General features: G+C 38.1%; 1 protein-coding gene across 1 annotated transcript in view; it reads right to left on the bottom strand.

Moving 5' to 3' along the window:
* Window positions 1–250: 250 nt before the first annotated feature.
* ARHGAP18 (Rho GTPase activating protein 18) overlaps window positions 251–19,245 on the bottom strand; it is a gene marked incomplete at its 3' end in the record, with an annotated part of 27,668 nt that continues 8,673 nt past the window's right edge. The window contains exons 4-11 of the mRNA XM_010282127.1: window positions 16,150–16,319; window positions 13,752–13,917; window positions 10,910–11,001; window positions 8,182–8,259; window positions 5,219–5,378; window positions 2,599–2,681; window positions 1,206–1,412; window positions 251–397 (exon numbers count right to left, since the gene is read on the bottom strand). Of these exons, the coding sequence (XP_010280429.1) occupies window positions 251–397; window positions 1,206–1,412; window positions 2,599–2,681; window positions 5,219–5,378; window positions 8,182–8,259; window positions 10,910–11,001; window positions 13,752–13,917; window positions 16,150–16,319 (1,103 nt within the window). The remainder of the gene's footprint in view (window positions 398–1,205; window positions 1,413–2,598; window positions 2,682–5,218; window positions 5,379–8,181; window positions 8,260–10,909; window positions 11,002–13,751; window positions 13,918–16,149; window positions 16,320–19,245) is intronic.

The following is a 19,245-nucleotide window of genomic DNA, read 5'->3' as shown; positions in this document are numbered from 1 at the left end:
GCCCAAACTGAAACAACCTGTGGGATATCATTTTTCAGAATAGAAAAATTTTGAAAAATCTGAGAAAAACAAACAACCCAACCCTCTAAATGTGTCATGCTGGTAACCCATAAACTATGAAACCCATATTAACTTGCTACGTATTGAAATTCTCTGTTAAATGAATGTAGATATCCCCTCTGCTGTATCCACTTTTTCACTAGAGATGATAGTCTTATTAATAAAGTATTTCAAATGTATGTGTCCTTACATCATTAGGGGTCTTCTCCTGTTTCTCATGCTTTTCCCGGTCATATGCCATCTTCTTCAGAAGTTTCTTCATAGCTTTGTCCTTTTTCTCCTTCTTCTGGCTTTCAGTGTTTTGTTTTCTCACTTGGTTAACAATAAACTTAGGAATCTAGATGAATATAGATAGTAAGTATGAACATTTTCAAAATTTCTTTAAGTAGCTAAGTTATCCAAACTGTAAATTGACAGATTATCAGGTAGAACTTGAAAAAATAGTATTTATTTCCAGTAATAATTAAGGATTCAAATAATACAAAACTGTGAAACAATTTAAAAACCACTCCATTTGTGATGTTATATTCTATTCAGTAAGCTCTCAGGAGAAGAGAGGTGGAATCATGCAGTGTTTTTACGTTCCTCAGCCAAAAAAATTCATTCAACACTTTAGTCTCTATACCACAGTGATAACTTTTCCTCACATGCAGCAAAGGTTAAAATTGTTTAAAGTTGCTGATGGACAACAAAGCCTGAACTTCTCGAGTCTAAGTTAAAGCTTTGCTTGAGACCATGACACAACTTCACGTTTTATCGAAACATGTTTTATATAAGATGAAGTTTGGCCCAAAAAGGAAATGGACTAAAACACCGTGTTTCCTGCTAATACCTCTATGCAGAAAAGAATAAATCCCTCATAACAATGCATACTGATAGACCAAACACAAAGATCCCCCAAGGACTTATTTTTGGGTTCACATATGGTACACACAATGTTAAAACTCTGACCATCAAAGCTTAACTCTACTGTAAGATGTAATGATTCCGTTTTACTCCCGTAACCTATGAGCAAGAACCCAGGTGCATGGGGCTCATCTTTCTCTAAATCATGGAAATAAGTTCATATTACCTCTTTGTTCAGATGACTTGTTTACAAAATTTATGATTCCCCCTCCCCGCCCCCCTTTTAAGAATACACTTACTGTCCAGAGAAGTTTTTGGTACTGAATCATAAAGCGCATGACATTTGCTGTTCCAGCTGCCATAACAAACTCGCTTTGTTCAATAGTCTTTGAGCCAAGCCCATGAAACGTGAAAAGGTTTGGGGCCATCACCATCGCAACATTCTTTAACGTCATTTTATTTTTGTCTCGATGATCAATTACTCTTTGGAGGAATTCAAGCAGTACCTGAAATAACAGTAGAACTTACAGAACTTACTCTGCATGTGAAAAAGTTACGAGTGAAACATGATGTTACACAAACAAAATCACATTAAAAGCAATCAATAATAGGAAGTGTTTGTTCACAGACTGTAATGAAAATTTTGTTCATTTTAAGTAATGAAGTAAATCAGTCTTGTTATTTTTGTAGATAACATTTTCAAAACATTTTCAAAACCCTTCAAGTGACTTCAAAGCCCTGCACGGTAAGATTTTTTTTTTTCAAAACCCTTGTTATGTAGGTGCGTTAAATAGCATCCTACAGATGCTTTTGAAAACATTACTGTTGGCTTTTCTTAAATTGAAGGTGAACACAGTAGTACCAGCTGTCATAGTTATGGAAACATGGAGTGGCTAGTTCTGATAAGGCAGGCAATTTGTGAGTGACAGGTAGCCGGTTCGAAACTGACAATCTTCAATTAATTCTGTTCCAGATATTTTTAACTCAAGTCAGGAGCCCTCCTGACTGCTTCCACACAGCAAACAAACTCAAAAAGAAAGTCATGTTTAAATGTTTAAATAACAAGTTATAGGATTTTTTTGCCTGTAATAGAAGATGTTCTCCATCCTACACAAATCCTGCAAATTCATTTTTGATTGTAGTAATTTTAATAGTAAGCATATTCTGAAAAAGATGAATTGCTTTGCTACAAGCCCAAATTGGAAGACTCCATATAACATGCTGCAAATACCAAAAGGAAGCATAAGTTTTGAGCTTATTGAGAGTAGAAACAAATAGCACAGAGAAAAGTTCGGAATAAACATGAAGAGCTAAACCCATTTCCTAAAAGCAAACTCTCATCCATAGTATTCTAACACTGTTTATTTTTTGCATTGGAAATAAAGACTGCTAAAAAAAAAAAAAAAGGAATGAAACTTGCAAGAGAAAAGGTTGCTCACTGGGAGATTATTATTGCAATCTCCTGGAAAAATTTCAAGTCACATTCTTAAAAGTCACTTGGGAGGAATTAGGGTCCTAAGTTGAGGTTTGTTTTTTTTTAGTTCTATGAAGTATGAAAAAAGAAAGAATCACTACTTTCAGCATTAACTTTGAACTGAAAAAAAGAATGTTAAAAGAAAACAGCATTCATTACAGTGGATTCACAGGAACAGACAAAATATTTGTGCAGGAAAAAACATTAGCAATTCTAACCTTCAGAGTGTCTCTGTTTGCTTCAGGCAGAAGGAGAACCAAAAGATTCAAAGCTTGCAGTTGCTGCTTCTTCGTTGGAAGATCTGCCAGTGAAGCACATGAACCTCAGTATTTTAAAACTGTCATTTGTCCTCTTCAAGAAGCATGATTTCAAAGTGGAGACATCTTGCAAAATGCTGAATGCATACACATGGCTAATTGTCATATTCTGACAAAGTACTAGCAGACCCTTGTTTTCTCATTTCCAAATGTTCATTTAGGATTCAGTTGCTGTATGACTCAGCAGTCTTCTGGAAATATTTTCTAGATGCCTTGTGATTCTTTATTTTGCAATGTTACAAGAAGAAATAGCTAACTGTTCCTCCCTTCTTGAGCCTGTGCCCCAACATATGAAAGGGTATATTCAAAACTGCTTTCACAGTTTCTCTGATTGTCTTAACAGTTGCATGGTCTCCCAAGTCACCCACGCAGAATGAATACGATGTGTTGCTGAATAAGGCAGGTCTCCAGGGACATAAGCAGCAGCAGCAGCTGCAATGGCAAACCAGTGGGGATAAAGCCAAGAGCAGAGAAGCTTCACACATATCTACAGCAGTGAGTGCCGTACCAAATGTGGCAAGCTATCATTAAAGAAAAGTGACGTTGGTTCTGCCTTTTATCCAGTTGCTCAGCCCCGCATCATTCACCCAAGATGCAGGACAAGTGCATCCCTACACTCCTACCACCTCCTAGAAGAGCTCCTATGTTCTAGCTCTGTTGAGCAGCAGAAACGCCCAACATCCTCTCACATTTGTCACTTGTGATAAACTTCCTCCTGTCATGCTTTAGAGGACATGCTCTGGCAAAGTCTTCTCAGCAGATTCCTGATGAACCAGGCCATACATAAAACAAGTGAAGAATGAGGAACCTGCACTTGACATAGTTTTATCACACTATCTCAAAATGCAACTGGGCTGTTCTCATGCATCCTGCTGGCATTCCAACTGAACTGCTATTTCAAATACATTTCATCCAAATCAGTCTGGGAGATATCGCCAAAAAATAAAGTTTGTTGGCTGACTACTTTCTACCATAATAAAAATTGAAGGTTCTGAATAAATGAGTGATGAATAAATGACATATATAGCCATTTAAAACACGGAAGTAGTGATAACAGCGTATCTACCTGCTCTAGAAAGACATACATTAAAAGCAAAGCTTAAATTTAGTTGCAAAACATAGTGTAACAATGCTCAAAAACCAATGAGAATCAACTTTTTCCTAGCAAAATAAGCAACAATACACTTGCAAAACAATTAGAATTTGTTACTTAAATCAAGGTTTTCTGTCTGTTCACCTAAGTAACAATTGAATTTTAGTTGTTTGAATTACTTAAATTAACAAACTAAATTGTTTAAATTAAGTTGTTTAAAAATTTAATTCTAACCACACTACTTAGTCACAGTATCATGAAAAACACTGATTACTGTCACAAAGATGGCCCTTCTTCTCTAAGACCTAATCTCATTACATGTAACCAACAAGACAGGCAGACAATGGGAGCACTATGAAGTGCTATGTCTGTTTTGCATCACATCCTTTGGCTCAATGTAGAAAGTGTTTTGGATCCTGGCACCTGAGTATTTTCTGGGTAAGTAAAACCACGTAAGCCTTCAGACAGCTCAGGAGCAGCAAGCAGAAACCCTCCTGGCTCCTACCAGTATCCGGTAAGTGGAACAACCCTGAGGAACTGTTTGCTGCCAGCATCATTTGAAGGCATTCTGGCCAGCTATAACTTATGCTCAGTACTGTAAAATCAACAACACTATGTATCTGGACCAAGCACCAGCCCCCTACTCCCACCAACTTAATGGCCTTGAAAGGCAGCTCACAACCTGGAGATCGACACAGCCCACAGTTTTTAAGACTATTCATCTGTCTGCCTGTCCATGGGAATTCCCTGAAAAGTATCCCTTAGAAATGAGCTATCACTCTGCCTGCAGACAAAGGGAATAGATGTTTCTGAAACTTGCACTCCTGTGCTGGCTGGGAAGTTTACGTCTGTGGGTTCTCGCTCCTGATTCATTATCACCAAGCCACTCTCTTTCAATTACAGAGAGTATGTTTGCTGCCTTGGTGACCAGTTGGCAAGGAGGACATTTTCACAGGAACTTGCTGATCTCAAGGGACCAGGGATGATCAGCAGTTCTGACTATTCTGCTCTAACTTTTCCTGTTGTAAATGGATAGAATACCCTAAACAGTATAAATTACCATTCGTTAGATTTTTTGCAGAGCTACTATATCTTTTCTGTTGTTTTCTTTTGAAGTAAATATTGTTTATAGACTGATACCATCATACACAATTTCCTTATATCCCATATATACCTCCCAACAACTATCAGAAACATCTTATCAAAAAGTGGCAGTGTGCTTTCATTTTATGTGTAAACTATTAAAATATATGTTACATGAAAAATGCTATTTGTACATTAGCAAAAATATGGTCAACCTTTTCTCAGAAGTCACACTGTTGTTATTCAGTTTCACAGATAATTAGTGAAAATACTGCTATGGCAAAGAGGCACTTTTCTGCACTGGTATCAATTCTTCACAGCTGAGACAGAAAGGACATTACTCACTCTGTACATCTTGGAAAGCTTTGAGATATTCTACAGTGAGGAGTGGCTGAGGAAGTTCACGGATGAAGAGTTTTAAAAGACTTGCTGCATCATGTTGCTTTACGTTCTCCCAGTTGAAAGTCCCGTCATAAAATTTTGCTTCCAGTTCTTGGCAAAGACTCTGAAAGGCAGTAGATACAGAAAGCACCAATAACACTTGGCTGCTGGAAGTCATGCATTATATACACAGCAATACTTTCCATACTTTGAAAGGGGGGAAAAAAGGTACATCTGAAATATCACTTAACTTCAGCTGCTGCTGACCTTTTGCTACAAAAAGATAAATTTGGGATCAGAAGCACTGCAAGCAAACACATAGTAATAGGCAGCAGACAGTCCAATCATATAGGAAGGAATTCCATGGGCCTGCCTCAGGGCCATATGTAATATACTGTAAGAACCAGCTATTATACTCATTCATGTCAGGGTCATGACTTTCCTACCCCCAAAATATTTAGACGTGGCTGATACACATAGGAATTCTGCTATGCTGTAATGCATGCATGGCCATTTTCATAAACAAATAAGGCAATTATGCGTGTTGACACACAGTTTCCTATCAAAACACACACTAAGGTGAGGCTGTTTCTCTTTTTATAACACAGGGAAAAGATCTGTGTGACTGGATAGCTGGATGTCTTGCCATCTACAGGGAACTCCATGCCGCTGGGTACATACAGCTTTGCCTGGCACTGTATGTCAAACGCGCTCTGTGGAAGGGGACTGTACTGTAAAACATGAGGTTATGCAGCAGAATGGTCTGAGCATTGAAGGTCTCAGTGATACCTCATAACTCTGGGGCTGGGAAAGGGTGAGATGCTGTTGGCAGCAGATATTACCATATATACCTGCCCTACTCCCATGGCAGTGCTGTTACTGGGCTTCCAGAGATGTACGGATGGGAACACAAAGACTGAGTCCTTCTTAGTCCCCCATTAAGCATCAGTCCCAGCCTTGCACCCACTTCATTTATTCCCCTGTCGGGCAGAGTGGGAAGTGGCCTCAGTACAGGGCCAGTGACTCTGAGGCACCTCTCACACATTCCTCCCTTCTTCTTGCCTCAGTTCTTCCAGACAGGAAAGGAGGACAGAGACACTGGCTTGTTTTGTTAAAGTATGTGAGATGAAGTGAGGGGAATTGTTATGGAAAAATATAGCCTTAATTATTTATCTGGACAAGAAGGCCACATTGGATAGAGGATACTAGATACATTTTAAGATACTGTTCTCATTAAATTTAACTTTGTCCAAATGGAAAATGGATCTATTTTCAAAGAAAATGTGAACACTCAGGTTGATATAAAAGTTGGATGTTCTCAACTGTCCTCCAGAGAGGTCTTCTGTCTCCACTGATTATGTAGGAGGTTCAAAGGTGCAAAGATCCTAACTCAGATGTCTAAAGTCAAGTGGGTATGATTTCCTGCTCATCAACAAAAGCAAGCTTTAGAAATAGAGATGAAAATTCTCCCCCCGAGTCTCATCATCTCCTCCATCCACATTCAGACCAAATCACTGTGGCAAATGCAGTATTAAACATCTAGATAAAATGAATTGTTTAATCTGAGAGGCAAGGGCCTCAATGTCAACTATGCATCGTAATGCACCAATGCTTAGATTTTAAGGTAAACGTATTTAACTATGGGGTATATGCAATGCATTTTTTTTAATGATAACTCTAAAATCTATAGAATAAGATAGCAAAATATTTTTTCTTTAGATTATCTGTGCCTTTCTATAAAACCACATAATGAGGAAAATATTTTTCTATATAGGAAAAGAAGTTTAAGAAAATTAAGAGAAAACATCAGTCCTTTAGCATGCTAAATTCTTTGGTTTCCTATAAAATTTTCTATTTGAATAAGTAAAGGAACTTAACATCTTTGCTAACAAAACAACTGCTTAATTCAAAGAAGCAGCTCCTGCAAATAAAGAGGTAAAAAATTAATGAAAGTCAAATAGTGAATGATCCCCTGCCTGGAAAATTGTATTAAACTGATAAAATCAAAGAATAAAGGAATAAACAAAATCATTCCCAATTCATTCCAGTATGCAGAACTGATGAAAAGTGGAAAATAAAGAATAGAGGAAAATTGTACAAAAACATAATATCTTAGTTACTGGTAAATAAACAAAGCCAATTTCCATAATATTTCCTTCTTTCAGCTGTTTCTAATGAACCAGCTGCTGGACCGAGTTCTACATGACAGAGGCTGGCAGACGTCTTCGGACAGCTGAATCCACTTAAATGGTCCTTTCTGTTTATAATTTAAGGCCAGTTCAGACCGTCTTTCTAACACATTGACTCTTGGCGTGAATCATACTGTGTATTTAGTTTCCTGCATTAAGGCAAATAACTGGGGAAGAGTCTGCACGTAATTGGCACTCAGTCTGCAAAGTGTCAGTGAGTATGGACGTGCCTAACAAGATTGCGCTTAGTGAGCCCAGTAGTTATATTGTTGTTCATAAAAATAAATGTGAGAGGTCCTTCAGTGCATGCTGGCTGCCTTCCCCTGTAACACACGTTAAGTCTAGCTATTAAAATAGGCTCACTATGCCAGAGAAAAGCTTCCTCCTGGAGTAGAAAGCCTATGTATGAACTGTTCAGATGACTAAGCTGGTTCAGGGAAAAAGCAAAAGGCTGGAAAGCTCGTGCCAAGAATTAATGAGATTTTGGCACAACTGAATTTGAAACGTAGCCTTGACTCTCCTTCAAACTCAAACTCCAGTCTTCTCCACAAAACTACCCTGGATGAAACCATCAGCTTCCTGGCTAATAAAACTCAGTTTTCTTTGTAAAGAGATTCTGCTTTCTGTTTTTGAAAATTTTCAAAACAACCTGATATTAAAATATATTTCCAAAACAAAATAAAATCAGCAAGCACAGGTAAGTTTTTGGGGATGCTGAAAATCTGTACAATGTTTTACCTTTACTCTTGTTGCAACTCCTGGTATTCTAAGAAGTCCTTCTGTTTCCAGAGTTGTCTCTTCTATCTGGGCAATGAGCTGTCAAACACAAAGTAAATTGCATGACTGAAGATGCCAATTAAAAATTACTGATAAATAGTTCTGATATACCAGAGCCTTTATGTATGCATGTGTGTGTATGCATACATTTGTCCATGCACAGATGTAACAAGTAGACACACACACACGGTTTACAAATGGATTACAGTTGTTGTAGACATAGAAAAAACTTTTGATAGGGCTCTTACCTGTTTTATGAACATTATTAAAGAAGATTTTGTCTGTGTTATTAAAAAAGAAAACTGTATTTTTTTTAGACCTCCTTTGGAGACTGAAGCCTCTTTTTCCTAAAACTACTCTGTCTTCAGAAATAAATCCCAATTAGTATCTTTGTTAAAACATCTCTGAATCAAAACAATAGAGGTAACATTAGAGTACTAACCTTCTCCCAAATACTCTTCAGTACAACTTTACCAGAGAAGACCTAAGTACTTTTAGGCTTTAAGGAAGCTTGAGTTTTGAAAATCCTGGCATTCTCCTAAGAAACACAACAGTTTGCAATCCTACATGTGGCTTAGATAAATTAGTAGAACTTCTGTAAAAGTACTTAAAAAACATCCTAAATTCTGTTTCTCTAAAAGATATACCTAGAAGTATTCACTGAAGAATGGATCTAAGAGTATTCAAAACAAATTTGTAAACGTCAAAAGCTGATGACATCATTTTAGCACAAATGGTTCTCACAGTGTTTACTAGGGCAGTGCCTTTGTTACATACCTTCTTGTGCCAGCTCTTGAGTAAGAAAAATTATGCAACACAGTTGTGTTTTCTCCAGTTACAGAAATTAAAGGGGGTTTACCTACCACTGTATTTATGTAACTAATAAATGCCATAAAAAAGATCGGACAGAACAAGCCACAGAGTTAGAAAACAGCACTAAAGGTGTCACTCTGGTATATTTTAACACTTGGTTAAAAAAAAAAAAGAAAAAGTACTAACTGGCTGCATCCAACTCCCACTGTACTGGGCTTACACCAGAGCAGTGGCTGCCACCCTCACCTATCGGACACAAAGACGCTGCGGGCATGCTGTGTGATTTGCCACCATCACCGTGTGTAGGGGGAGGCAAGGCCTGGTGGCACTGCCAGTGGCCACGACTCCTTCACACACACTCACAAGTGCGCCCTTGGCAGGCAGCAAGAGGTGGCCACGGGCCACCACCAGCCTCCTGCCTATGGGAAATCCCCTCTTCATCTCTATCAAGGCTGCTTTGCATGGCCTCATTAACAGGTCAGGGTCCTGCATTACTATCAGCAGAAACTTCTGGTGGAGATACGTGGCTTGGTATTACCCTCAGATTTTCCAGTTGGAAAACCCCTAGGCTAAATTATGTCATTATTTTTAACCGTAATTCCTCAATGAAATAAAAAATAGGTGTATCTTTATTAAAACATTTTTTTAAATTTAGCAGCCTGCCTGTTAGCTTGGTTTGTTTCATTTCAGTAATAACCAAGATACATTTAAAAAGCAGTATACACAAAAATGTTCTTTCTTACACTTTATATAAATTCCATATTCTTTGGAAAGCACGTGCTGTAGAGAACAGGCAGAAGAAATGGGAAACTTTTTATTTTCATGTTCTCATTTAAGGAAAAACTGTATTCCAAATGACATCTGCACCTTGCAAAACAAATCACATCTATAAGCTAGAAATGTTTATGTAGAATTTTCTTCCTGAAAAACTATGCTTACTATGTTGCTAGGACAGCACAGTGATCAATCACTTTTTGTCATTTGATTTCTTTTTTTCTAGATAGCATCTTTCCCAGAAATGTATTTTTATGATCCTGAGGAAGTAATTTCTGGCATGAATGACAATAGTTTTGACAGAGTGATGCAAAACTACTTTGAGTTTTCTGTTTCTTGAAAAATAACTTAACAAGCAGGTCACCCAAACCTACTGAAACGATAATGACACAGCACTGAGTTTCTGTCAGTGTTAGGACAGGTTCACACACTGTGGTCTCTCCCTTCTCATGCAATGAGACCTGCATGGGCAGTAAATCCAGGGTCTCCATCTTTCCCATTATCATCCCCATTATCATGACATGATACAGTCCCCCATGTACTAAAGCAACAAATCTTCTGGAAAAGGGCTGCTGCCGCCACCAGAGGCAGTTATCCAGCCTGACTCCCACTCCCTAGCCACCTGCCTTGTGGCCCAAATCACTTCTGAAAGGAGAAAACCACTTGCTAGAAATGTAGATTCAGCCTGTGGGCCAGGGATTGAGAATTTCTAAGGAATTTCAAGTATTTGCTCCGAAAAAAATAAAGGGCAGCCCTACTAATGATGTAAGTTACACCACCTTTATGAAATGGAATTTGGCTGCAGTGGGTTCTTACACTGATTGTTAGTTTTCACAGGTTTATTAGTAAACTTGCCTAAATCATGGAGACCAGGTTTAACAAAAAATGAACTTTAATCCTTTAACTCAAAATATGTCTGATACAAAGAAAAGTATCACATTTACTGAATTAATAAGTAAAGCTGCAAATAAAAGTTACAATAACTTTGATTAGAGTACTATACTGAAAACTGTGCTACAGAGAGCAAATAAATCCAGGACAAAATGTTATTTGTTTGTCATTTGCAGGCATGTAACTAGTTGGCTTGTTCGTGCCTTCTTACCTTCTGAAAAATCAATGGGATCTTGGTCCCTGGCACCTTCTTCTGATCCTGTTCCAGTAAAACTGACAGTGGGACACCAAACAAGCCAGAGTCTGAAGAATAAAGCAAAAGAAACTGAGATATTATCCATATCTGTTCCAGTGCATGTGATAATGACATAAACCCACATTTTTGAGGTGATAAGCCTATTCAATACATTCAGAGCTATTGACCTTTTGTTCAAAGTGTTTGAATGTCTTCATCAATCAAGTTATTACACAAAGCATTCTGGTTAAAAAGATTCATTCATCTCTTCCTTCAACCATAAATCAGGAGTCTTCTGTTTTGACTTCAAATTGCCCTCCACTTATTCTGCAGTACAGTAAAGCAAACTGCATAAACGAACCATCTACATGGTTCTGGTTTGCAGAATGGGAGTGATGATGACCCTGCAATGCAGATTTTCATCACTTAATGCAAGTTACTACACTTAAGATGCAAATGCCATGAGTAAAATATCCAGAAATTTGTCTACTAAAATGAGACAGATGTAATTACCACCCAGAGTTACTCTGAACACTTCTCTCTATGAGGGTTTTGAAAGAAGAGTTTTTCAATCCCTGTGCTTTTACATTATACATAAATATCAGCAGGATAGCAAGACCACCATCTCATCAAAGGTGTTTTGCTTTTTTTTTAAAATAAAAGCAAAAGTACAGTTAAGTCCTGGTTAGAAAATAACCTTTACAATAGTGTTAAAGCAATGCAAATTAAAAAAAAAAAAAAAAGGAATCTAGCCTCAGTTAATCTAGCCTTAGTCTTCAAGTAAATGGGAGTCCCACGTGTTTATGGCCCAGCTGAATAGAAGTGAATGACCATGAAGAGAGAGGTTTACTAGTAATGACTAACCTAAAGTTTGCTGACATAGAACTTCTCTGTCAAAATTAGTGATAATTGCTGTATGTGCAATTTTTCTGAAACAGCATATAACACTATGTGTAACTTAAAATTCCTGCTTGGTATATGATGCCACACCAATATGGAACACAGAACAGCTGTAATTACTAAAAAGATGTAAGCCCTTGAGGGAACGTGATATATGTCAAAGAAACAACAGTCTCAGTGCCAAATCCGGGAGTTCTTTTATCTCTACCAGCATAAAAAGTCTATCTATAAAATATGTAGTGACTGGTACATACACTCGATATCCATACCCCACAGTTCTATCACCTTGAAGATCTTGTCAATAATAAAAGTTTCTACTGAGATGAAGTTGGAGAAACAAACTGTAGGAGCTCGTAGAAAGGCAGGGCTGGGCACAGCAAGGCATTCTGCAAGAATTATGTCTTCATCATCTTTACGTGCTCAGGCACAAAGGGGAACAGCCAATAGATCCACCATTGTATAAATCAATTGGCCAGACAACACTTCCGGAGTGAAGAGGTGAGGGACAGGTAGCGCAACAAGGCACTGAAGGCATTACATTACAAAAGCAGATTTGTTTGGCAGAAAGGGTGACATGTTATTGTCTATTTCCTACACATTTCCATGAGTCTAGCCCATCTTTTTTAACTTTTAAAAACTTTTTAAAAAGTTTTTAATCAATTCAGTGTTTCTCATGACTGCCTGTCATTCATATAATAATGCTAGGAGTGAAATTCAATTAACAATAAATTTGGTAAGAAGAATCAATTAAAAATAAGACCAAAAATGCACGAGAAGAAAGTGTTTTGTCTCTGTTTTCTAGTGAAAGCACAAGCACTTCTGCAAGAAGAAAATGCATTTAAGGGATGAAGGTCTTGTAGATGTTTCTGTGTTTGCCTTTTGCGTTTAAAAAGTTATTTTCTAGTACTGTAACATGAAGAGCATATTCTGAAGAATCTACTGTACCTTGCTGTACATCTCTCAACCCTCTCTGTTGCATTCAATTATTTAAAGTGAGCTATTGCACTGTCACATTCACTGAACCTTGACAACAAGGTTTTGGCCAAAGCAGACTTGTGATTAACTGGTAACACATTTCAAGCTCTTGTAAAGCATTTAGCAGAAGTCAGAAATACAGAAAACAAACAAAGCACTGAAAACCTCTAGTATCTTGAAATTGGTTTCCATGTGCCCTATGTTCCCCAAGAAAAGCACTGTGATTATATGTACGCTCCAATGGCTTGCAGAGCAAAACTGTCTCAACATCCTCTGCAACAGCCCAAATCATCCACTTAATATGATGCCATTCAGCATAAAAACTGCATTATTGCCTGAGTAAATACTGGGTGGGCAAGGCCTGTGTGACACAGGAAAGTTTGTACCAGGCAGAAGAGGAAAGCAGGTGACAAAGGCTCCCAGCATCTCCAGCCGAGGGCAATTAAACAAAAAATGTCAGGTAGAATCACAGAATCACTGAATTATTAGGTTGGAAAAGACCTTTAATATCATTGAGGCCAACTGTAAAAGTAGCACAATATCTAACATCAGGAAAGCAGGAAAAGAATACCCAGAAAGAGTACATACATGTGCCGTCCCAGGGAATCTATCAGCACATACAAACTTCCATGAAGCAATTCTTCCTGCGCAGCATGCTCCTAAGATAGCTCGCCTTCTTCACTCCTTGGTTTATCTGCTCAGTGACTGATGTGAGTTTTAAATTGGGACAAAGAGCACAGTCCCATACCTGGAGTGACTATATGCACGAACTTGCTTAAAGTGTGCCTTCAGTTAAGGCATATAATTAAACACTGCTCAGGACCTATGTTACTATTTATATAGTAATATACATTTTCTGCTGGAAAATCAGAAAGAATCAGATGCATTTGTCTATTGGATTAAAACAGACCCATTTGGTTCAGAATATGAAACACCAACTCACCTTTGGTTTTGATTTTTACAGCTTTTTGCTGCTTGAATTCTGTCCCGAGTATGTCATAGAGAGCAGTTAATTCAATCAGTGCTAAAGAATAGACTTTCTTCATGTCCTGAGGAGCCAGGTCACCAATCTTTGTGGTACCTGTTTTGTCCTTCGGCAGCCTGAAATTCTAAAAGCAGAGATTTGCTGCAGAGTGAATAATCCAAGTCATAACAAATTACTTAGCTCAAAGGCTGTGCTTCCTTCAGGGCACAACCTTTTGTCATGAACTCTGCTGTTACTGACTAAATCACGGGAAAATCCCCCAAATAGGTTGAAAAGCAGATGATCTTAAAACCATAGGACGATTTAGCTTCCTAGTGACTTCTGGAGGTCATCTAATTCAATTGTCTGCTCAAAACAAGGCTAAATTGAAAGTCTGATCAGGTTGCTTGTTGCAATGTCCAACTGAATTTTGAAAACTCCCAATAACCTCTGTGGGTACCTGTTCCAGTGCTTAATGCTCTCAAGGGGACTTTTTTTACTTTGCAAAACAGAATTCCCCTGTAGTCACTTGTGTCCATTGTCTCTTGTCCTTTTGCTGTGCACCTCCAATAACAGTCTGGCTTTGTCCTGCTTGTAACCACCTCCCACCCCCCCACACCACCACCTTCTGCATCCTTTGCAATTTATAGTGGTGGAAATGGCACATGAACAATCTATGCACATACAATTGGGTTAAAAATCCCTCTGCACTTATGCACACAAAATAACATATTTGGCTGCCATATAAATAATAATAAAGGGGTTCCCTTCTTAGGGATGGAGGATCCTTAATTATGGCTCATTTCTACTTCACTAAATGCTCAGAAACTGCAGTCAGAGACCAATATAATGAAGTGTGCCAAGAGGGCGAGGGATAGGGACTTCCCAGCTCATAAGGCTTTTTAATTCCACTTCACACCAGCAGGCTTGTAAGTAAGACTCTTGCCTGTGCCTGACATTAGCAGTATGCATGACTCACAGCAAGAAGTTTGACAAGACTTTCTTCCATTTGGAAAGATAAGACTATACTCCAGAATTATTTTCTCACCCTGCACAAACCCAACGATAGCACAGATGAATTGGTGGTTATGCTACATGACTACAAGGCCACCTACTGAAACATAAACATCATTTGCAAATTGTAGATACACAGTCAGTTTCCCGCCTTGAGGTTTCATTGACTTGCACAAACATGTATGTTTATAAATAGCTGCCAACGATGAAGGTGCAACAAATACAAGTCATAGATTTAAAGAGGTAACTCCCTTCCTTTTCCTATCATTTTGCCACTCCTTTCATCACTGAAGGAGAAATCCCATAGCCATGTCTTTGAGCAATCCTTTCATAAGCCTAGCTAGAAGTATAGCTAATGTACGTATTATGAATATGTATATGCATATGTGCAGAAGTAAGTCAGAGTATAGCTATCATTTCTTTGTTTTAGGCTGCGTTAGAGAAACATGCCTCAAACACTTTAGAATCCATTTCTAAATACCCATTAGTGTCTGGTTTATAATGTTTAAACTAGGATACATGGGTAATTGCTATTTGAAGAACTGCACATGTCCTTATCTAATTTAAGTGTTTGAAGAACTGTGAAACATTATTACTTCAGACACTGTTTACTCAGACATGTTTGCATACACTGTTAGAAAAAAAAAAAGACATTTTTCACACCAGTCATTTGTTTACAGGTCATGCATAACCGCATGTTCATGAACTGCTAGGTCAAGAGACATCCTCAAAGAGATGCCTGAGGATCAACAACAAAATGCCTTGGAGGATCTCCTTTTGTATTTATTTGGATTAATTCAGAATGAGTCTTTTTTTATTAAGAGTTGGAAAGTAAAACTGAGCATAAACTAATCCTTAATTTCCTGCCATTTGACTTTAGACTTCTATAGACCATTCTGTTCTTCATTTTCATCCCTCACCTGCCTGCACTGGCTAACTGCACAAGGTTTCTTACAGGCATCCACCAACCCTTTTTAAATGACAACAGAGATTTTTATTACAGAGGTAAAGCATCTCACCTCAGACAACAGGAAAAGGAGCTGTAAACAAATAAAGTAAGGGCACAGTTTGTGTACAAGTACCACTAAGCCACTATTCCAGCTTCTATTACTAGTCCATTATTACTTACACAAAGTGCATTTTGCCAGACAGACAGTGACATAAATAGGCATAAAAGTAGTTATTTCCATGTTACTGAGAATACTGTTCCCAAAAATGAGTTATCTTGAAAAGGCTTCTCTCCACGAAGCTGGATCTGACAATGTTCTTCTAAATGTAATCCACCCCATATCAGATAAATATAATCCAAACACTACCACTAGTAAAAACAAAAGAATGAGAGCAATAAATAGGAAACACCTACCGGGAGAAGAGTGTCACCCCCTCCACCCTTGCACATTTTGCCTACTGAACTCTCTTTGAGATTAGCTGCCTGTTCTGCAAATGGTATCTCCAAATTGATGTCAGTGTCCGAAAATGGCATGTCTTCAAGTGAGCTCTTCTGCTCATCCTTTCCAAGACTGAACTTTGGACCTGAAAACAGAGTAAAAAAACTAATAATCAACAGCAGCACAATTAAGCAGCACTCAGCGCATGAGAGTAAGGTTAAAACCAAGTAGAAGTTAATGCTGTGCAAGGGATGGACTTTCTGGTTGCAAATTCATCGATTCCTCCATTTTTTATGTCAGTTGAAATTTTAGCTTCTTAGAAGGGTCCATCTTTTGTAGTTTTTCTTGAATAATTCTGCCAAGGCATAGGTTTTTTTCCCTATTCATCTATTTTGGAAAGATAAAACAATCCACCTCAAACAAACAGCAGATCTTCCAGAGCCAAACAGCTTCAGCATCAAAAGTTTCTTGCCAACAAACACTTTCCAGCCTCAAAGACTGTAACATCCAGCAACCAAACCAGTAATTCTTTCTGCTGTTAAAATTTCAAAAGCAGAAGAGAATGTTTCCTCTATGATCCAAAGCATTAACATCTGGGAATAACAGATCATGTCCTTGTCCCAACATTCTTGTCCTCACCTCAGTCTGAAGAGTCTAGATTCCTCAAAACTGTTTGGACATGTTTCCATGATACAGGGGAGGACTAAGTACACAACAATGGCCTTAATTCTCTTTCTTTGTTCATTAAAGGAATCAAACACTAGACAAATTTACAACTGGTTTTTTGTTTAAAAATAAAGAAAAAAAATAACGAAAAAAGGGAGAGGCAGTTCTGCTTTTAGAAAAAGAAGTAGTCTAATTTCATAGGAAATCAACCATTGATTTTCAGTCTGAAGTTAAAATAGATCATGAAAGAAGCAAGAGGAAAATTATATTGTAAATAATGATATTTAATACAAAGCACAAAGATAATTTAGCCAGAGAAAGATTCTGATCTCTCCACCATCCCTCTCGTGATGTGGTACTTTTTAAAGGACACATCCAGTATTAGGTTCCTTGTACAAGATATTACAAATACCTTGCAAGTATTTGTGATGAAATTCAGGCTTTCTTAAAACCAGCACAAATCAAAACAAACCAATCCTGCTCATTTCAACAGGACCATGATTCTGCCACTGGCTCCTACTCACAGGATACTGCAGCCTGTTCAAAGCTAACATACCACAAGTGCAGGAAAAGCGTGATGGAAAAGGACATAGGTTGAGGAGGAGAACCATAAGCAGTGCACATGCTTTGGTACAAGAATATTGTGTAACATAATAGATTAATTTCTCTACACTGCTGTGGGACATTTTTGTATGGCCTGGAATAACTATGCTAAGCCAAGTCAGAAAAAAATTCCCAGAAAATAGTTACAGCTACAGCAACATTTGACCTTGAAGCAGAGGAAAGGCTGCAGATAGGCTGGTTAAGAGAGAAGGTGTCAGCGAAGTGCTGCTCTCCACTGATATTTCCAGCGGTCTGCAAAAGAGCTAAACTGCAGGCACGCAACCCAAAAAACATATGAAACATCAAGTTTTAATAAAAAAAAAATTACACTAACTCAATTTTTTTCTGAATCATATCTGCATCTAATTGAAAGACTCTACATAAAACAAGCGTAGTTGCTGATATTCTTTAGGGTGAGTCCTGAAAATTACTTCAGTCTGCCAGGGCCAAACTCAGGGGACTTGATAGGCATGTGGCTGCAGCCACCACAGCCACTCTCTAGTAGGGCACAGTGCTTTACACAACCACTCCCACTTCAATGTAATTATCTAGAGCTGAGACACTTCCAGAGAGAGAAGGCAGATTTGAGTTAACACTCTGACTCTTCTTAAACATTTCCAAATTTTGCCTGTTGTGTGTGTTACTCATCACTTGCTCCTTCCAGAGTGGCTTCTGCTCACTTTCCATAGACCCCGAAAGATTAAGTTGATCCTGAAACTAGAGCTGCTCCTTTCAGTAAAGAGATATATGAGACCTCAGTAACCAAACATATGCAAGGTCAAATTCATCCCTGGCTTCAATCTTTGGTGTCCCTGTGTGCATATCTGTATACATCATGTAAACTGTTTAATGCATCCGAACTAAACAAAAACAGCTCCGCGTCCCCCCAAGACTTTTGTCATGCTAATGTGGCCTATATCTGACCTACATACTTCCTACCAGCCTGGGAGGAATCTGATGTTAACAAACAATAAAGCAGTAGCTCCTATTTCAGTCCTCTGGTCATACGAAGGTGCCCTGGAAAGCAAATGTCTTGGTAATGCTGTGCACATTTTAAAGGTCTGGAAATGCTGCTGTTGTGGGGAGTTTCTTCTTGGTCATATAGCCTTGTTCCTGTTGTTGTGCATTCATTAACTAAGAAGCAGCTGTAAGAGGAAGCAGCTTTGGTGTTCTGCCAGCCTGCCAAGTGCATGCAGTATTTCATGAGAGAAATGCAAGTGTGATACAGAAGAATGTAAATATTGCCTATAAGGATGTGGAAACCATATTTTATATTAGTCCTGTACCCTTTCCTTGGTTCACAGTGCTATTTAAAGATCACATAAAATGATGGGAATTCTTCAGGAGTGGGGTGGGGGTTACTTTTGGTTTTCTTTTTAATAGGACATGGAAACATCAGAAGCATCAACCTTGCTATTTCCTAGTTTTGCTAGCAAATCTGAAGTATACCCCGATGCAGCTATGCTGATAGATCTTAATTAATAATTGGAAAGGTAGAACAACTGATTTTTTTTTGATTGACAAAGCATTTCTCTAAAATGCTAATTCATAGATTATTTTAGATAGAAAATAAAAAACTTTTCCTTAAAACTCTATCATTCTGGCCATAGATTCCTCATTTATCATGTAAAATGAAAAGTAGAAACAAACTCTTCAATCAAAAAATTACAACCACATTTCAGTCCTTTTCCCTACCAAGAAGCAAACATTATAGCTCTTTTCCTTCATGTTACACATAGTACACACAATTCTTTCATCCATTTGCCAGATCATTATGCTTTGAGGTTGCCCTTATTCAGAAG

This window comes from Phaethon lepturus, unplaced genomic scaffold (genome assembly GCF_000687285.1).
Source record: "Phaethon lepturus isolate BGI_N335 unplaced genomic scaffold, ASM68728v1 scaffold41852, whole genome shotgun sequence".
NCBI lineage: Eukaryota > Metazoa > Chordata > Aves > Phaethontiformes > Phaethontidae > Phaethon > Phaethon lepturus.
The sequence above is the reverse complement of the archived record's forward strand: the minus strand, read 5'-3'. Positions and strand labels throughout refer to the sequence as shown.